Source organism: Oncorhynchus mykiss, chromosome 11 (genome assembly GCF_057628025.1).
Source record: "Oncorhynchus mykiss isolate SJ-2025 chromosome 11, ASM5762802v1, whole genome shotgun sequence".
In the NCBI taxonomy this organism is placed as follows: Eukaryota; Metazoa; Chordata; class Actinopteri; order Salmoniformes; family Salmonidae; genus Oncorhynchus; species Oncorhynchus mykiss.
Genome location: NC_143032.1, coordinates 63987682 through 64005707, shown reverse-complemented (window position 1 = coordinate 64005707; position 18026 = coordinate 63987682). Strand labels below are relative to the sequence as shown.

Below are 18026 nucleotides of genomic sequence, written 5' to 3'. Positions count from 1 at the left end.
CTGTGCAGGTGCCTGGTCATGATGACTGACGGTCATACTAACATCGCTAGTATTCATCATCATATACTTTATATTTTTCCAACAGTCTATCTCTATCTCCCTAACTCTACCTTCCTCTATCCCAACTCTCCCCTTTTTGTGTGTGTGTGTGTGTGTGTGTGTGTGTGTGTGTGTGTGTGTGTGTGTGCACCTTCACAGTCGTTCATGTCGCCTCGTTACCCTGGTGGGCCCAGACCTCCTCTCAGAATACCCAATCAGGTAAGATCACTAACGCCCTCCTCAGGTTGCAATAAGAAATGTATTCTAATGTTCCATTGTACATCTGTCTATAAGACTTCTTTATATCCTGACCTGTCCTCCTTTTTATTTCACTTATATCTGCTTCTCTTTATACCTTACTTGAACACATTATCTTGTCTTGTCTTACAGTCAAAGAGGCTGTTTTTCTTTATACCTTCCTTGAACACATTATCTTGTCTTGACTGTGTTTTGGCATGATTGTGTGTATAGCTCTTCATATTTAGCATATGTTAGTGATGATGTGTGATATTCTGTGATGATCATGATGATGATGATGATTTTGGCACAGGCAATGGGGGTCCCTGGTAACCAGCCTATGCTACCCAGCGGAATGGACCCCACGAGACAACAAGGTGGGTCTCTCACACATACACACCACAGACTCTTACATACACACACAGGCTGAGGGCTGATGGCTCTCTATTTTTTCAGGGCATCCAAATATGGGGGGGCCCATGCAGCGAATGACTCCCCCCAGGGGGATGGTCTCTCTTGGGCCACAGGTATGTGATCGATTGAATGAAATCTCCAGGTACAGTATGCATAACTTTAAACTCCTTCTGTCACATTTGAGTTTGTTTGTAGGTGGGTGAATATATTTGTATATATGTGTTTATATACAGTATGTACATGTGTGGTAGTATACTATGGTAGTATTTCTACTCTCCACCTGTGGAAACCTGTTTGATGTATGTCTACATTACATTATGGTCATTTGGCCTTGGGATTCTCTCTTCCAGAACTACGGTGGAGGGATGAGACCACCTCTCAATGCACTGGTTGGCCCTGGGATGCCTGGCATGAACATGTGAGCACTCTGTCATCAACACACACACGCATGCACCAGACCTGGGTTCAAATACAGTGCAAACATACAGTACATACACACACTTCAAACATAAACACACACACACACACACACACACACATAGCAGTGGCGTACTGCAGTTTTGCGAGTATTATAGCTAATCTCATGCTATTCAACACCTTTTACCATGAGGCTGAGAGACAATGTTCCTGCAATGCTACACATACAGTGCCTTCATAAAGTATTCATACCCCTTGATTTATTCCACATTTTGTTGTGTTACAGCCTGAATTCAAAATAACTCTCACCTCTCTCATACACAATACCCCATAATGACAAAGTGAAAGCATGTTTTTAGAAATGTTTGCAAATGTATTGAAAATTAAATACAGAAATATCTAATTTACCTAAGTATTTACACCCCTGAGTCAATTCATGTTAGAATCACCTTCGGCAGTGATTACAGCTGTGAGTCTTTCTGGGTAAGTCTCTAAGAGCTTGGAACACCTGGATTGTACAATATTTTTTAATTATTATTTTAAAATTCTTCAAGCTCTGTCAAGTTGGTTGTTGAAAAAACTGTCACTAGGCCACTCATGAACATTCAATGTCATCTTGGTAAGCAACTCGTGTATACACTGAGTGTACAAAACATTAAGAACACCTTCCTAATATTGAGTCCATGTGGAGCCCATGATCACTCCAATGCTTCCCACAGTTGTGTCAAGTTGACTGAATGTCCTTTGGGTGGTTGACCATTATTGATACACACAGGAATCTGTTGAGCGTGAAAAACCCAGTAGCGGTACAGTTCTTGAAACAAATTGGTGCGCCTGGCACTTTTTACCATACCCCATTCAGAGGTGTTGGGTTAAATGCGGAGACACATTTCAGTTGAATGCATTCAGTTGTACAACTGACTAGCTATCCCCTTTTCCTTTCCTTTCCATTCAAAGGCCCTTCAATCTTTTGTCTTGCCCATTTACACACTGAATGGCACGCATGCACAATCCATGTCTCAATTGCCTCAAAGCTTTAAAATACTTCTTTAACCTGTCTCTTCATCTACATTGATTAAAGTGGATTTAACAAGTGACATCAATAAGGGATCATAGCTTTCACCTGGATTCACCTGGTCAGTCTATGTCATGGAAAGAGCAGGTGTTCCTAATGTTTTGTACACTCACTTTATTTGGCCTTGTGTTTTAGGTTCATGTCCTGCTGAAAGGTTCATTTGTCTCCCAGTGTCTGTTAGAAAGCATACTGAACCAGGTTTTCATTTAGGATTTTTCCTGTGCTTAGCTCTATTTCGTTTATTTTTATCCTAAAAAGCTCCCTAGTCTTTGCCGATGACGAGCATACCCATAACATGATGCATCCACCACCATGTTGGAAAATATGAAGTGGTACTCAGTGATGTGTTGGATTTGCCCCAAACATAATGCTTTGTATTCTGCACATAAAGTTAATTTCATCTGCAATTGTTTGGCGAGTATTACTTTAGTGCGTTATTCCGAACATGATGCATGTTTTTGAATATTTGTATTCTGTACAGGCTTACTTCTTTTCACTCTGTCAATTAGGTTAGTATTGTGGAGTAACTATAATGTTGTTGATCCATCCTCAGTTTTCTCCGATCACGGCCATTAATAAACACTGTACCTGTTTTAAAGTCACCATTTGCCTCGTGGTGAAATCCCTGAGCGGTTTCCTTCCTCTCCGGCAACTGAGTTAGGAAGGACGCCTGTATCTTTGTAGTGACTGGGTGTATTGATACATCATCCAAAGTGTAATTATTAACTTCACCATGCTCAAAGGGATGTTCAATGCCTGCTGCTTTTTTTTACACTTTTCTACACTTTACCCTTCTTTACGAGGCATGGAAAACCTCCCTGGTCTTTGTGGTTGAATCTGTGTGTGAAATTCACTGCTCGACGAAGGGACCTTACAGATAATTGTATGTGTGGGGTACAGACATGAGGTAGTCATTAAAAACATATTTTAAACATTATTATTGCACACAGAGTGAGTCCATGCATCTTATTATTATATACTTATATACTTGCCATAACGAAGGGGTTGACTACTTACTGGCTCAAGACTTTTCAGCTTTTCATTTTTCAAAAAACAGAATTCCACTTTGACATTATGGGGTATTGTGTGTAGGCCAGTGGCACAAAATCTAAATTTAAACCATTTTAAATTCAGGCTGTAACTCAATAAAATGTGGAAAAAGTCAAAGTGTGTGAATACTTTCTGAAGGCACTGTATTGCCATGGGGCGGAGAGAGAAATAAGCAGTTTTATAGCTGATATCCTGTTATTCTACACATTTTGCCATGAGGCTGAGAGAGAATGTTGCAGTTTTACAGCTATTTTTCTGTCATTCTAAACATTTTTGCCATGGCTTATGGTTCATGGTTAAAAAACTAAAGTGTGTGTGTGTGTGGGTGTGTATTCTAGGGGCCCTGGTGGGGGTAGACCTTGGCCAAATCCTCCAAATGCCAATTCGGTGAGTACAGAAAAACACTAACACAACCACCATGACAGATACTTAAATAAACCACAATTACAATAAATGGTCATACATTTATCGCAGAGAGGGTTTAAATAAATAAACATTTTCTTCTCTCTCTCCTCCCTCTCTGTCTATAGATCCCATACTCCTCTGCGTCTCCAGGGAGTTATGTGGTATGTGACTAGAAGTTGGTTCCCTGTATTTGCCTGTTAGTTACAGGGCAGTATAGGGAGTATTGTGTTAACAGCTATTAAGAGCATTGTATTGTTGGTGTGTTGTAGCTTTGATGTATCTGAGGCATTCTTCTCCCCATTATCAACTCTCATTTTAGGGTCCACCAGGAGGAGGGGGGCCACCTGGTACTCCAATAATGCCCAGCCCAGCAGGTAGTGTGTGTGGGTGTGGGTGTTTGAGTCTTGTGAGTTGCTGACCCGGGAGGATAGTGTAAGGGAAACGAAATTGATGTCCTGTTGATATCTACGATTTAGACAGAGCTAAGTCATATTTACTAACCTAAGGCATCCTTGGATCTTCTTGTAATTGAATCTTTGCCATGCGTAGGCTTATGGTTCCTGGTGTCCCTAGGCCTAGACCTGAGTGAGTCACAATGGATGTGTGTGTGGGGTTACAAGGACAGGGATACATTCACAATGTTACAAACAGACTTAAGCCATTTGGTCTGAAACTATTTAGCTATTTATATCGGGCCTAAGGTGTGATGTAATGCTTTAGCTGAAGTCAGTTGCCAATTTGGCCAGTAGTATGTTAAAGTTTCTACATTTGAGTCATTTAGCAGATGCTCGTATCCAAATTGACTTAAAGTTAGTGCGTTAATCTTAAGGTGGGACAACCACATATCACAGTCATAGTAAGTACATTTCACCTCAATAAGGTAGCTTTTCCAGTGACTACTTAACCTGAAGTTGACTAATGTGTGTTTGTGTAGTAAACTGTATGTATTGGTTCTTATGTTATTTGAGCGGTTATTATTGCACCAATGGGTCTGTTTCCCATTGTTTCCTGTCAGACTCAACTAACTCTGGTGACAACATGTACACCCTGATCAACACAGTCCCTCCTGGTGGAAACAGACCAAATGTAAGACAACTCATTCATTATTATCTGTGTGTGTGTGTGGCATGCATGCGTGTTTCTGTGTGTGTATTGAACTGTGTATACCTGTGTGCTTGTGTTTGTTCCTCAGTTCCCAATGGGTCCAGGTGCAGACGGTCCAATGGGAGGGATGGCAGGAATGGAGCCACATCACATGAACGGGTCGCTAGGTAACACTTACAAACATACACACGCACGTACACTTTGAGCTTGTTCTTAACTCACTACACTAGTCTTGTGAAGAGCAAGTTTATGTTTGCTGGACTGTATAGTAGTAATGTCCTTCAATTTTTTTTCACCTTCTCTCTATCAAACACCCAGGGTCTGGAGACATGGACAGCCTCCCCAAGGTAAGAGAAGACTCCAACCCAAACCATCAGTCACCAGCATCACTCATATCTGTCAATCAATTCTCAGACAGAATTAAGTGTTTCACAACACATTGTAGTGATTAGCCTGTATTTGTATGTGGATGAAATATTGGTACTACCGTTAATGGATAATCTGCCCTATATAGTATAGTATGGTATGTGTAGCTATTTGATAGATGATATTTCTGTGTTTTATGGTTGGTCTTGATTAGAACTCACCTGGTAACCTGAGTCTGAGTAACCAGCCGGGGACCCCCAGAGAAGATGGAGAGATGGGTGGCAACTTCCTCAACCCCTTTCAGAACGAGAGCGTGAGTTCGTACCCACAACCTCACTGACACATGCTGTTGGTAGAATATCTGTAAGTAGAAGACTGTTTTGTACAGTATAACTCTGACTGATTAACTGATTCAAAGTACCATAGACACATTAAATTAGGACTATTGGTACATTTTCTAGCAGTAGGCCTAAAGATTCAACATGTTTACCCACTTTCACTAAAGTCTACTGTTAGGTTCTAAATAACAGGGTAAAAACTGACAGACAACTATAAAAGCTCCAACCAAGTTTATTCACCCAAAGGGTCGGACAGCTGAACAGTGAATCAAATCAAATGTATTTATAAAGCCCTTCTTACATCAGCTGATATCTCAAAGTGCTGTACAGAAACCCAGCCTAAAACCCCAAACAGCAAGCAATGCAGTTGTAGAAGCACGGTGGCTAGGAAAAACTCCCTAGGAAGTATCCTCCTTCCCTCTAAGCATGACATCTTTATTGCTAGGCAGAACTTTAGTGATATCTGTTCTTCCTCACTTCATCTCTTCACTCATCCTCATAGGATCCCTGATGTCTAACAACAACATATCCTGACAGAATGTAAACGTTCTACATTCCTCTCTCTCCCTCAGTGACATGAATAAGGATTATTTCATATTTTCAAAGTCAGTTAAGAACAGATTCTTATTTACAATGACAACCTAGGAACAGTGGGTTAACTGCCTTGTTCAGGGGCACTCAGGGAGTTGGGATATGCAAAAAAAAAAAAAAAAAAAAATGCATATTCCATTTCACATGTGTGAAATATGACAAATATAAGAACCCACTAAATTATTATGCATTGATAATATTTCCATAATTATTATTATGTATTGATAATATTTCCTCTGTTTCTCTCTGCAGTATTCTCCAAACATGACCATGAGTGTGTGAAGGCTTCGCCAGCTGGTCAGTTAGTGGTGTGGATTGGTGGAACGCACAGAGACAGGATGTGATGTCATCTAAGCTCCCCGGCTCTTCCTCTCTGTGATATCTCTACCAGGACAGTGGACCTAGGCGTCATTCTCCCCTTGGCCTCTTCTTCTTTTCTGTTTCCTCCCCATTTTACATTTGTGACCTGCTTTGCTCATCAACACCTACCATCAGAGACTGTATAAAGAAACTGAAATAAAACATCTCTGAATATTTATAAATGTATGTCACTGCACACTCTCAGTTGTGCTAAGTCTGTTAACACAGAAATATGTACCATCTTGTGGAAAAGAAACTGAAAACCCTCAAGTGTAAAGAAATTCGAGAGGATAGCGTTCTGGCCTGTCTCCCCACCTGCAGTTGTTATGTCTTGATTTGGATTAATTATATTGAGATGTCAACTTCATTCTCATTGGATACACAACCTGGAATAAAGCCTATGTGGGACTGGAACTGGGCAACGGCTTCAGTGATTTGAGATCTTGGTCCCACAGTGAACATTCACCAAGAGCTCTTATTTTATTTTCAGCTCCATACACTTGGATTTGATGTGCTATGTTGACTGCACAGAGAGAGAGAGACAATGGTGAATTAGATATGAGACATAAATGCAGATATCATTCTTGTATCTATGTCTTGACCAGGAACATCAACACCTACAAAACAGAGATTCACCAATCTAACGATTACACATCTGACATGGAGAGAACAGAGAGAATTCAAGTGGTTGGTTTTCTGCCTTTTAAAAATGATGCAACCTGTTATGATTGTTCAATTAATGCAAAACTGTAGATTTTTTTAAACACCTGCTTTGAGGAGATAAGGGCATGGATAAAGCTAAACTTCCTTCAAGTGAACAGCAGCAAAACCGGGGCTCTACTTGTTGGCAGCCCCCACCAGGTCCAGCACTCACCAAAAACACACCTGACCATAGCAGGACAGAACATCCCTCTCTCCCCCTTAATTTACAATCTGGGTGTAAAGCTTGATTCCTCCCAGACCTTTGACAGCCAGATCAAACAACTTTGTAAAGCCAAGCGTCATTCTATCACCTCAAGACCATTGCCAAACTCTCACCCTTACTCAGACTAACGCAGATAAACTCATCCATGCCTTTATCTCCTCAATGCTGGACTACTGCAACACACTTCATCGGGATTCCTGGCAGGAGTCACCTGAAGCTCCAATATACCCAGAACAACGCTGCCACGATCCTGATGAGAGTGCGGAAACACCATCCCATCACCCCCATCCTGGCATCTCTGCACTGGCTCCCCATCTCATTCCGGTTTGAATTCAAAACCCTCCTGCTTATCTCAAATAACTGCTCTCCCTCCATAACTCCACCCGCAGGTCAAGCGATAGCCTGCTCCTCCACGCCCCCAGGACCAATCTCCGCTCCATGTGGATCAGGCTTTCAGCTTGACCGCCCGAGCCTCTGGAATGCTCTCCATGACCACCTGAAGGCACCACAGACTCTGGGCTCCTTTAAAATGGGCCTAAAGACCTTGCTCTGTAGGAAGGCTTTCTGTTGATAGCTGTGCTCCTTGGTGTCCTTGTCCCTTGTAGCGTTATCTGGGTTAATTGTGTCAGTTGCCCTGTCTTGTGTCAATTTGTATTTTTTATTTTAGGCATTTTGAGATTATTCTGTATAATGAAAAGCGCTTTACAAATATCAAAAAATATCTTGATGAAAAAAGGAAGACAAAAACTGCAACAATGGTTGACAATGGTTGTAGAGGGTTTGTGTGAAGGTATTCTTAAAGGTCCAATGCAGTTGTTTTTATCTCAATATCAAATCATTTCTGTGTAACAATTAAGTACCTTACTTCAATATTTAACCATTTAAATGGTTAAAAAATACAAATCTAGTTTGACTGCACTGGGCCTTTAAAAACACGGAGTTAAATCATTCTCTTAATTTATTATTGTCATCCGGACAAACTGTGATCTTAATGTATTTTGGAGAGTTTGTGTGGAGGTGAAATACAGTAGGTGTATCTCGTATTGTTTTAAACCTAATCCTTAGTCCATGTTAGATTATTACGATATTATTTAGAGGTGGATTTTACTACTCCCTCCCATACGTATACCTGTAAAGCTCACAAATCTATCTCCTCTATGTTTTATGTATATTATCTTACAAATGGACAGAAAGAGAGAGGGGGATGGTGAACTAGAGGACACCAGTACAGAGCCTTTTGTTTTCATGTTAGTTCAAAGTCACAAATGTAAATACTGAAAGATGCATTTGTAAATTTGAACGTTCTACATTTTTTATTCCACATTTTGTTAATGTTTGTTTCCATTTGTGACGTGTTCATTTTCTTTTTTCTTTTTAAAAATCTTGTGTTATGTTTTGTAAATACATAGAAATAGAAGTACTACATGGGTTTTGAATATGCTGGTATAAAGCTGATCTTCTCTCATTCAACATGTTGATTCCTTGTCTGTATGTGTACTGTATGTGTTTGTGTAGGCTATGCCCACTGGGCACACCACATCATTTCAATGTGGAAATTTGGGTAATATTTGGTTGACATTGATCAGTGAGATTTCAACCTTTTAATCACCCACTTAAAAAGAGAGAAGTTTGTTGAATTCCCAATGTGCTATCACTTTGATCTTAATCATCTAAAACACAACCAAATTACAATGGAAAAACAATGTCAGATTTGTGGTTTAGTTGGTCATCTAAATGTGTTATTACTGCACTTTCAAGCATTTAAAAGCACAACAAAGTTAAAATGGGAATACTACACTGAACAAAAATATAAATGCAACATGTAAAGTTTTGGTCCCATTTTTCATGAGCTGAAATAAAAGATCAAAATGCTTATTTCTTTCAAATTTTGTACACAAATTTGTTTACATCCCTGTCAGTTAGCATTTCTCCTTTGCCAAGATAATCCGTCCACCTGACAGGTGTGGCATATCAAGAAGCTGATTAAACAGCATGATCATTACACAGATGCACCTTGTGCTGGGGACAATAGGCCACTAAAATGTGCAGTTTTGTCACACAACAATGCCACAGATGTTTCAAGTGCTGACTGCAGGAGTCCACCAGAGCTGTTGCCAGAGAATTGAATGTTAATATCTCTACCACAAGCCTCCTCCAATGTTGTTTTAAAGAATTTAGTAGTACGTCCAACGAGCCTCACAACCGCAGACCACGTGTACGGCTTTGGGTGGGTGAGAGATTTGCACTGTGAACAGTGCCCCATGGTGGCTGGGTTATGGTATGGCATAAGGCATAAGCTATGGACAACGAACACAATTGCATTTTATCGATGGCAATTTGAATGCACAGAGATACCGTGACGAGATCCTGAGGCCCATTGTCATGCCATTCATCCACCGCCATCACCTCACGTTTCTGCATGATAATGCACGGCCCCATGTCGCAAGGATCTGTACACAATTCCTGGAAGCTGAAAATGTCCCAGTTCTTCCATGACTTGCAAGCTCAACAAACGTCACTGTTTGAGCATGTTTGGGATACTCTGGATTGACATGTATGACAGCGTGTTCCAGCTCCCGCCAATATCCAACTTTGCACAGCCATTGAAGAGGAGTGGAACAACATTCCACAGGCCACAATCAACAGTCTGATCAACTCTATGCGATGGAGATGTCGTTCTGCAAATGGTGGTCACACAAGATAGTGACTGGTTTTCTGATCCACGCCCTTAACTTTTTTTAAGGTACAGTTTCTGTGACCAGATGCATATCACTCTGGCGCTCTAGGGCGCCTGGCAGCCCATCATTACGCACACCTGTCACTATCATTACGCACATCAGCGCTTCATTGGAATCACCTGGACTCCTTCACTTTGTTGATTTCCCCCTCTAGATCTGTCTGTTCCTCAGTTTGATCCCAAAGTCAGCATTGTCGTTTTGTTTTCGCTGTCCAGATGCTGTCCGTGTTGTTTCATGTCCGTTGTTTATTAAATGTTCACGCCCTGTATTTGCATCTCGTCTCCCAGAGTTTGTCCTTACACATATCTGTATTTTCAGTCATGTGAAATCCATAGATTAGAGCCTAATGAATGCATTTCAATTGACTGATTTCATTATATGAACTGTAACTCAGTAAAATCTTTGAAATTGTTGCATGTTGCATTTATATTTTTGTTCAGTATATGTCAGATATTTTGTATTTATACAACAACTTAATGTGTTTCCCTATGCTTCATCTAATCGAACAACCAAATGACATGGATTGCAGTTGAGATTACATTAAAAGTACATAGTGCAAGTGATCAATGCTGTTCATGATTCTGTGCAGATTATTATAGAAATTCTGAAGACCTGCACAGACCTGTAAAATGTGGTCATGGATGTGTTACTCATTTTAAGGTTGAATAAATACTGTAACATTAGTTTGTAAAATAGCCTTAACTTTAGGCTATTTACTGTATTACAAAAGTATTATTGAATTGTGTTTGGTTGACAACGCAGACAAATATTACAATTTAAAGGATATCTAATGCTTGGATAGTTTCATCTGAGCCACTGGCTTAATCCTATTCTTGAACTTTTATTTTTAGTTTAGTTGGAGACGTGAATCCAACATGTACAGTGCCTTCAGAAAGTATTCATAGTCCTTGACTTATTACACATTTTGTTGTGTGACAGCCTGATTTAAAAATGTATGAATTATCTACACACAATACCCCATAATAACAAAGTGAAAACATGTTTTAGAAATGTTTGCAAATTTATTGAAAATGAAATGACATAGGTATTCACACCCCTGAGTCAATACATGTTAGAAACACCTTTGGTAAGTCTCTAAGAGCTATGCACACCTAGATTGTACAATACTTTCACATTATTATTTAAAAAATTCTTCAAGCTTTGTCAAGTTGTTTGTTGAACATTGCTAGACAGACCTTTTCAAGTCTTGCCGAAGATTTTCAAGACAATTTAAGTCAAAACTGTAACTAGGCCACTCAGGAACATTCAACGTCATTTTGGAAAACAACTCCATTGTACACTGCTCAAAAAAATAAAGGGAACACTAAAATAACACATCCTAGATCTGAATGAATTAAATATTCTTATTAAATACTTTTTTCTTTACATAGTTGAAAGTGCTGACAACAAAATCATCAATGGAAATCAAATTTATCAACCCATGGAGGTCTGGATTTGGAGTCACACTCAAAATTAAAGTGGAAAACCACACTACAGGCTGATCCAACTTTGATGTAATGTCCTTAAAACAAGTGTAAATGAGGCTCAGTAGTGTGTGTGACCTCCACGTGCCTGTATGACCTCCCTACAACGCCTGGGCATGCTAATGATGAGGTGGCGAATGATCTCCTCCCAGACCTGGACTAAAGCATCTTCCAACTCCTGGACAGTCTGTGGTGCAACGTGGCGTTGGTGGATGGAGCGAGACATGATGTCCCAGATGTGCTCAATTGGATTCAGGTCTGGGGAACGGGCGGGCCAGTCCATAGCATCAATGCCTTCCTCTTGCAGGAACTGCTGACACACTCCAGCCACATGAGGTCTAGCATTGTCTTGCATTAGGAGGAACCCAGGGCCAACTGCACCAGCATATGGTCTCAGAAGGGGTCTGAGGATCTCATCTCGGTACCTAATGGCAGTCAGGCTACCTCTGGCGAGCACATGGAGGCCCCCCAAAGAAATGCCACCCCACACCATGACTGACCCACCGCCAAACCGGTCATGCTGGAGGATGTTGCAGGCAGCAGAACGTTCTCCATGGCATCTCCAGACTGTCACATCTGCTCAGTGTGAACCTGCTTTCATCTGTGAAGAGCACAGGGTGCCAGTGGCGAATTTGCCAATCTTGGTATTCTCTGGCAAATGCCAAACGTCCTGCACGGTGTTGGGCTGTAAGCACAACCCCCACCTGTGGACGTCGGGCCCTCATACCACCCGCATGGAGTCTGTTTCTGACCGTTTGAGCAGACACATGCACATTTGTGGCCTGCTGGAGGTCATTTTGCAGGGCTCTGGCAGTGCTCCTTCTGCTCCTCCTTGCACAAAGGCGGAGGTAGCGGTCCTGCTGCTGGGTTGTTGCCCTCCTACGGCCTCCTCCACGTCTCCTGATGTACTGGCCTGTCTCCTGGTAGCGCCTCCATGCTCTGGACACTACGCTGACAGACACAGCAAACCTTCTTGCCACAGCTCGCATTGATGTGCCATCCTAGATGAGCTGCACTACCTGAGCCACTTGTGTGGGTTGTAGACTCCGCCTCATGCTACCACTAGAGTGAAAGCACCGCCAGCATTCAAAAGTGACCAAAACATCAGCCAGGAAGCATAGGAACTGAGAAGTGGTCTGTGGTTATCACCTGCAGAACCACTCCTTTATTGGGGGTGTCTTGCTAATTGCCTATAATTTCCACCTGTTGTCTATTCCATTTGCACAACAGCATGTGAAATTTATTGTCAATCAGTGTTGCTTCCTAAGTGGACAATTTGATTTCACAGAAATGTGATTGACTTAGAGTTACATTGTGTTGTTTAAGTGTTCGCTTTATTTTTTTGAGCAGTGTATATTTGGCCTTGTGTTTCAGGTTATTGTCCTGCTGAAAGGTGAATTTGTCTCCCAGTGTCTGTTGGAAAAGCAGACTGAACCAGGTTTGCTCTAGGATTTTACCTGTGCTTAGTTCTACTCCGTTTCTTAAACCTCCATAGTCCTTGCTGTTGACAAGCACACCCATAACATGATGCAGCCACCACCATGCTTGAAAATATGGACCGCGGTACTCAGTGATGTGTTGGATTTTCCCCAAACATAACATTTTGCTTTAATTTATTCACCTATTTTTTTGCAGTTTTACTTTAGTGCCTTATCTCAAACAGGATGCATGTTCAGGAATATTTGTATTGTGTAGAGGCTTCCTTCTTTTCACTCTGTCATTTAGGTTAATATTGTGGAGTAACCATTCAACTTTGTAACTGTTTTAAATTTACCACTGGCCTCATGGTGAAATTCCTGAGTGTTTTCTTTCCATTCCAGCAACTGAGTTGGGAAGGACGCCTATATCTTTGTAGTGACTGGGTGTATTAATCAAATCAAACTTTGTCACATGCACCGAAAACAACAAGTGTAGACCTTACCATGAATTGCTTACTTACAAGCCCTTATCCAACAGTGCAGTTCATGAAGAGTCAAAATTTCTAAAAAAGTAACACAATAAAATAACAATAATGAGGGTATATACAGGGGGTACCGAGTCAGTGTGCGGGGGTACAGATTAGTCGGGGTAATTTGTACATGTAGGTAGTGTGAAAATGGACGGACCAAGGCGCAGCGTGATTAAAGTTCCACATCTTTTAATAAAGGGAAACTTCCAAACAAAACAATAAACAAACAACGAATCGTGACATCAGTGGTGCAACATGCACATACACTAAACAATATCCCACAAAGCAGGTGGGAGAAAAGGCTTCCTAAATATGATCCCCAATTAGAGACAACGAACATCAGCTGACTATAATTGGGAACCATACTAAGAGCACCAACATAGAAATGAAAAGACTAGAACACCCCCCTAGTCACGCTTTGACTTAACACCATAGAGAACCAAGGGCTCTCGAGATCTTTGCTTCTAGGCAAAGTTGCAAAGAAAAAGCCATATCTCAGACTGGCCAATAAAAAGAAAAGATGGGGAAAAAGAACAGAGACACTGGACAGAGGAACTCTGTCAAGAAGGCCAGCATCCTGGAGTCGCCTCTTCACTGTTGAGACTGGTGTTTTGAGGGTACTATTTAATTAAGCTGCCAGTTGAGGACTTGTGAGGCGTCTTTCTCAAACTAGACACTCTAACATACTTGTCCCCTTGCTCAGTTGTGTACTGGGGCCTCCCACTCCTCTTTCTATTCTGGTTAGGGCCAGTTTGCTCTGTTCTGTGAAGGGAGTAGTACACTGTGTTGTACGAGATCTTCAGTTTCATGACAATTTCTTGCATGGAATGTAATCGAACCCACAAATGCTGATGCTCAACTAGTCTAAAGAAGGCCAGTTTTATTGCCTCTAATCAGCACAACATCAGCTGTGCTAACATAATTGCAAAAGGGTTTTCTAATGATCAATTAGCCAATGAAAATGATAAACTTGGATTAGCTAACACAACGTGCCATTGGAACACCGAAGTGATGGTTGCTGATAACGGGCCTCTGTAAGCCTATGTACAGTTGAAGTCTGAAGTTTACATACACTTAGGTGGGAGTCATTAAAACTTGTTTATAAACCACTCCACAAATTTCTTGTTAACAAACTATGGTTTTGGCAAGTCGGTTAGGACATCTACTTTGTGCATGACACAAGTATTTTTTCCAACAATTGTTTACAGACAGATTATTTAACTGTATCACAATTCCAGTGGGTCAGAAGTGTACATACACTAAGTTGACTGTGCCTTTAAACAGCTTGGAAAATTCCAAAAAATGATGTCATGGCTTCAGAAGCTTCTGATAAGCTAATTAACATAATTTGAGTCAATTGGAGGTGTACCTGTGGATGTATTTCAAGGCCTACCTTCAAACTCAGTGCCTTTTTGCTTGACATCATGGGAAAATCAAAAGAAATCAGCCAAGACCCCAGAAAAATAATTGTAGATCTCCACAAGTCCGGTTCATCCTTGGGAGCAATTTCCAAATGCCTGAAGGTACCACGTTCATCTGTACAAACACTAGTACGCAAGTATAAACACCATGGGACCATGCGGCCGTCATACCGCTCAGGAAGGAGTAATCGGGAACCATACTATGCGTCCTCCGATACTGTCTCCTAGAGATGAACCTACTTTGGTGTGAAAAGTGCAAATCAATCCCAGAACAACAGCAAAGGAGGTGCTGGAGGAAACAGGTACAAAAGTATCTATATCCTCATTAAAACGAGTCCTATAGCGACATAACCTGAAAAGCCGCTCAGCAAGGAAGAAGCCACTGCTCCAAAACTGCCATAAAAAAGCCAGACTACAGTTTGCAAAGCACGTGGGGACAAAGATTGCACTTTTTTGGAGAAATGTCCTCTGGTCTGATGAAACAATAATATAACTGTTTAGTCATAATGACCATCGTTATGTTTGGAGGAAAAAGGGGGAGCTTGCAAGCTGAAGAACACCATCCCAACCGTGAAGAACGGTGGTGGCAGCATCATGCTGTGGCTTTGCTGCAGGAGGAATTGGTGCACTTCACAAAATAGATGGCATCATGAGGCCGGAAAATTATGTGGATATATTGAAGCAATATCTCAAGACCAGTCAGGAAGTTAAAGCTTAGTCGCAAATGGGTCTTCCAAATGGACAATGACCCCAAGCATACTTCCAAAGTTGTGGCAAAATGGCTTAAGGACAACAAAGTCAAGGTATTGGAGTGGCCATCACAAAGCCCTGACCTCAATCCTATAGAAAATCTGTGGGCAGAACTGAAAAAGCACGTGCAAGCAAGGAGGCCTACAAACCTGATTCAGTTACACCAGCTCTGTCAGGATGAATGGGCCAAAATTCACCCAACGTATTGTGGGAAGCTTGTGGAAGGCTACCCGAAATGTTTGACCCAAGTTAAAAAATGTAAAGGCAATGCTACCAAATACTAATTGAGTGTATGTAAACTTCTGACCCACTGGGAATGTGATGAAAGAAATAAAAGCTGAAATAAATCATTCTCTCTACTATTATTCTGACATTTCATATTCTTAAAATAAAGTGGTGATCCTAACTGACATAAGACCGGACATTTTTATTAGGATTAAATGTCAGGAATTGTGAAAAACTGAGTTTAAATGTACAGTGGGGCAAAAAAGTATTTAGTCAGCCACCAATTGTGCAGGTTCTCCCACTTAAAAAGATGAGAGAGGCCTGTAATTTTCATCACAGGTACACTTCAACTATGACAGACAAAATGACAAAAAAAATCCAGAAAATCACATTGTAGGATTTAATGAATTTATTTGCAAATGATGGTGGAAAATAAGTATTTGGAAATGACAGAGGTCAATAACAAAGGTTTATCTCAATACTTTGTTATATACCCTTTGTCGGCAATGACAGAGGTCAAACGTTTTCTGTAAGTCTTCACAAGGTTTTCACACACGGTTGCTGGTATTTTGGCCCATTTCTCCATGCAGATCTCCTCTAGAGCAGTGATGTTTTGGGTCTGTTGCTGGGCAACACGGACTTTCAACTCCCTCCAAAGATTTTCTATGGGGTTGAGATCTAGTGTCTGGCTAGGCCACTCCAGGAACTTGAAATGCTTCTTACGAAGCCACTCCTTTGTTGCCCGGGCGGTGTGTTTGGGATCATTGTCATGCTGAAAGACCCAGCCATGTTTCATCTTCAATGCCCTTGCTGATGGAAGGAGGTTTTCACTCAAAATCACACGATACATGGCCCCATTTATTCTTTCCTTTACACGGACCAGTCGTCCTGGTCCCTTTTGTCGTCTCTTGTGATCATTTTGACCCCACGGGGTGAGATCTTGCGTGGAGCCCCAGATCGAGGGAGATCTGGGGCTTCCAGTTCCTAATAATTGCTCCCACAGTTGATTTCTTCAAACCAAGCTGCTTACCTATTGCAGATTCAGTCTTCCCAGCCTGGTGCAGGTCTACAATTTTGTTTCTGGTGTCCTTTGACAGCTCTTTGGTCTTGGCCATAGTGGAGTTTGGAGTGTGACTGTTTGAGGTTGTGAACAGGTGTCTTTTATACTGATAACAAGTTCAAACAGGTGCCATTAATACAGGTAACGAGTGGAGGACAGAGGAGCCTCTTAAAGAAGAAGTTACAGGTCTGTGAGAGCCAGAAATCTTGCTTGATTGTAGGTGACAAATACTTAGCAAATAAATTATTTAAAAATCCTACAATGTGATTTTCTGGATTTTTTTTCTCATTTTGTCTGTCATAGTTGAAGTGTACCTCTGATGAAAATTACAGGCCTCTCATCTTTTTAAGTGGGAGAACTTGCACAATTGGTGGCTGACTAACTACTTTTTTTGCCCCACTGTATTTGGCTAAGATGTATGTAAACTTCCGACTTCAACTGTAGATATTCCATTAAAAAGAAAGCCATTTCCAGCTAAATAGTCATTTACAACATTAACAATGTCTACACAGTATTTCTGATCAATTTGATGTTATTTTAAATAGTTTTTCTTCGTAAAACAAGGACATTTTTAAGTGACCCCCAAACCTTTGAACGGTAGTGTATTTAGCAGATGGTATTGCGGGTGTATCAAAGTGCTTGTGTTCCTAGCTCCAACAGTGCAGTAATATCTAACAATACACCCTCGCCCTCCATTTGTCAAATCTGACCATCATTCTACCCTCCTGATTCCTGCTTACAAGCAAAAATTTAAGCAGGAAGCACCAGTGACTCAGTCAATAAAAAAGTGGTCAGATGAAGCAGATGCTAAACTACAGGACTGTTTTGCTAGCACAGACTGGAATATGTTCCCGGATTTTTCCTATGGCATTGAGGAGTACACCACATCAGTCATTGGCTTCCTCAATAAGGTCATCCCCACAGTGACCGTACGTACATAACCCAACCAGAAGCTATGGATTACAGGCAACATCTGCACTGAGCTAAAGGCTAGAGCTGCCGCATTTAAGGAGCGGGACTCTAACCCGGAAGCTTATAAGAAATCCCTCTATGCCCTCCGACGAAACATCAAACAGGCA

The 18026-nt window shown here is 41.2% G+C and overlaps 1 protein-coding gene across 1 annotated transcript in view; it reads left to right on the top strand.

Moving 5' to 3' along the window:
* The window catches only part of LOC110536178 (single-stranded DNA-binding protein 2), a 125991-nt gene extending 116784 nt beyond the window's left edge, over positions 1–9207 (top strand). Inside the window, exons 6-17 of the mRNA XM_021621782.3 lie at positions 199–258; positions 590–653; positions 733–803; positions 1041–1108; positions 3571–3619; positions 3763–3798; positions 3957–4011; positions 4653–4723; positions 4830–4908; positions 5060–5088; positions 5322–5420; positions 6289–9207. Of these exons, the coding sequence (XP_021477457.1) occupies positions 199–258; positions 590–653; positions 733–803; positions 1041–1108; positions 3571–3619; positions 3763–3798; positions 3957–4011; positions 4653–4723; positions 4830–4908; positions 5060–5088; positions 5322–5420; positions 6289–6318 (711 nt within the window). The 3' untranslated portion in view covers positions 6319–9207. The remainder of the gene's footprint in view (positions 1–198; positions 259–589; positions 654–732; positions 804–1040; positions 1109–3570; positions 3620–3762; positions 3799–3956; positions 4012–4652; positions 4724–4829; positions 4909–5059; positions 5089–5321; positions 5421–6288) is intronic.
* The last annotated feature ends 8819 nt before the right edge of the window (positions 9208–18026 follow it).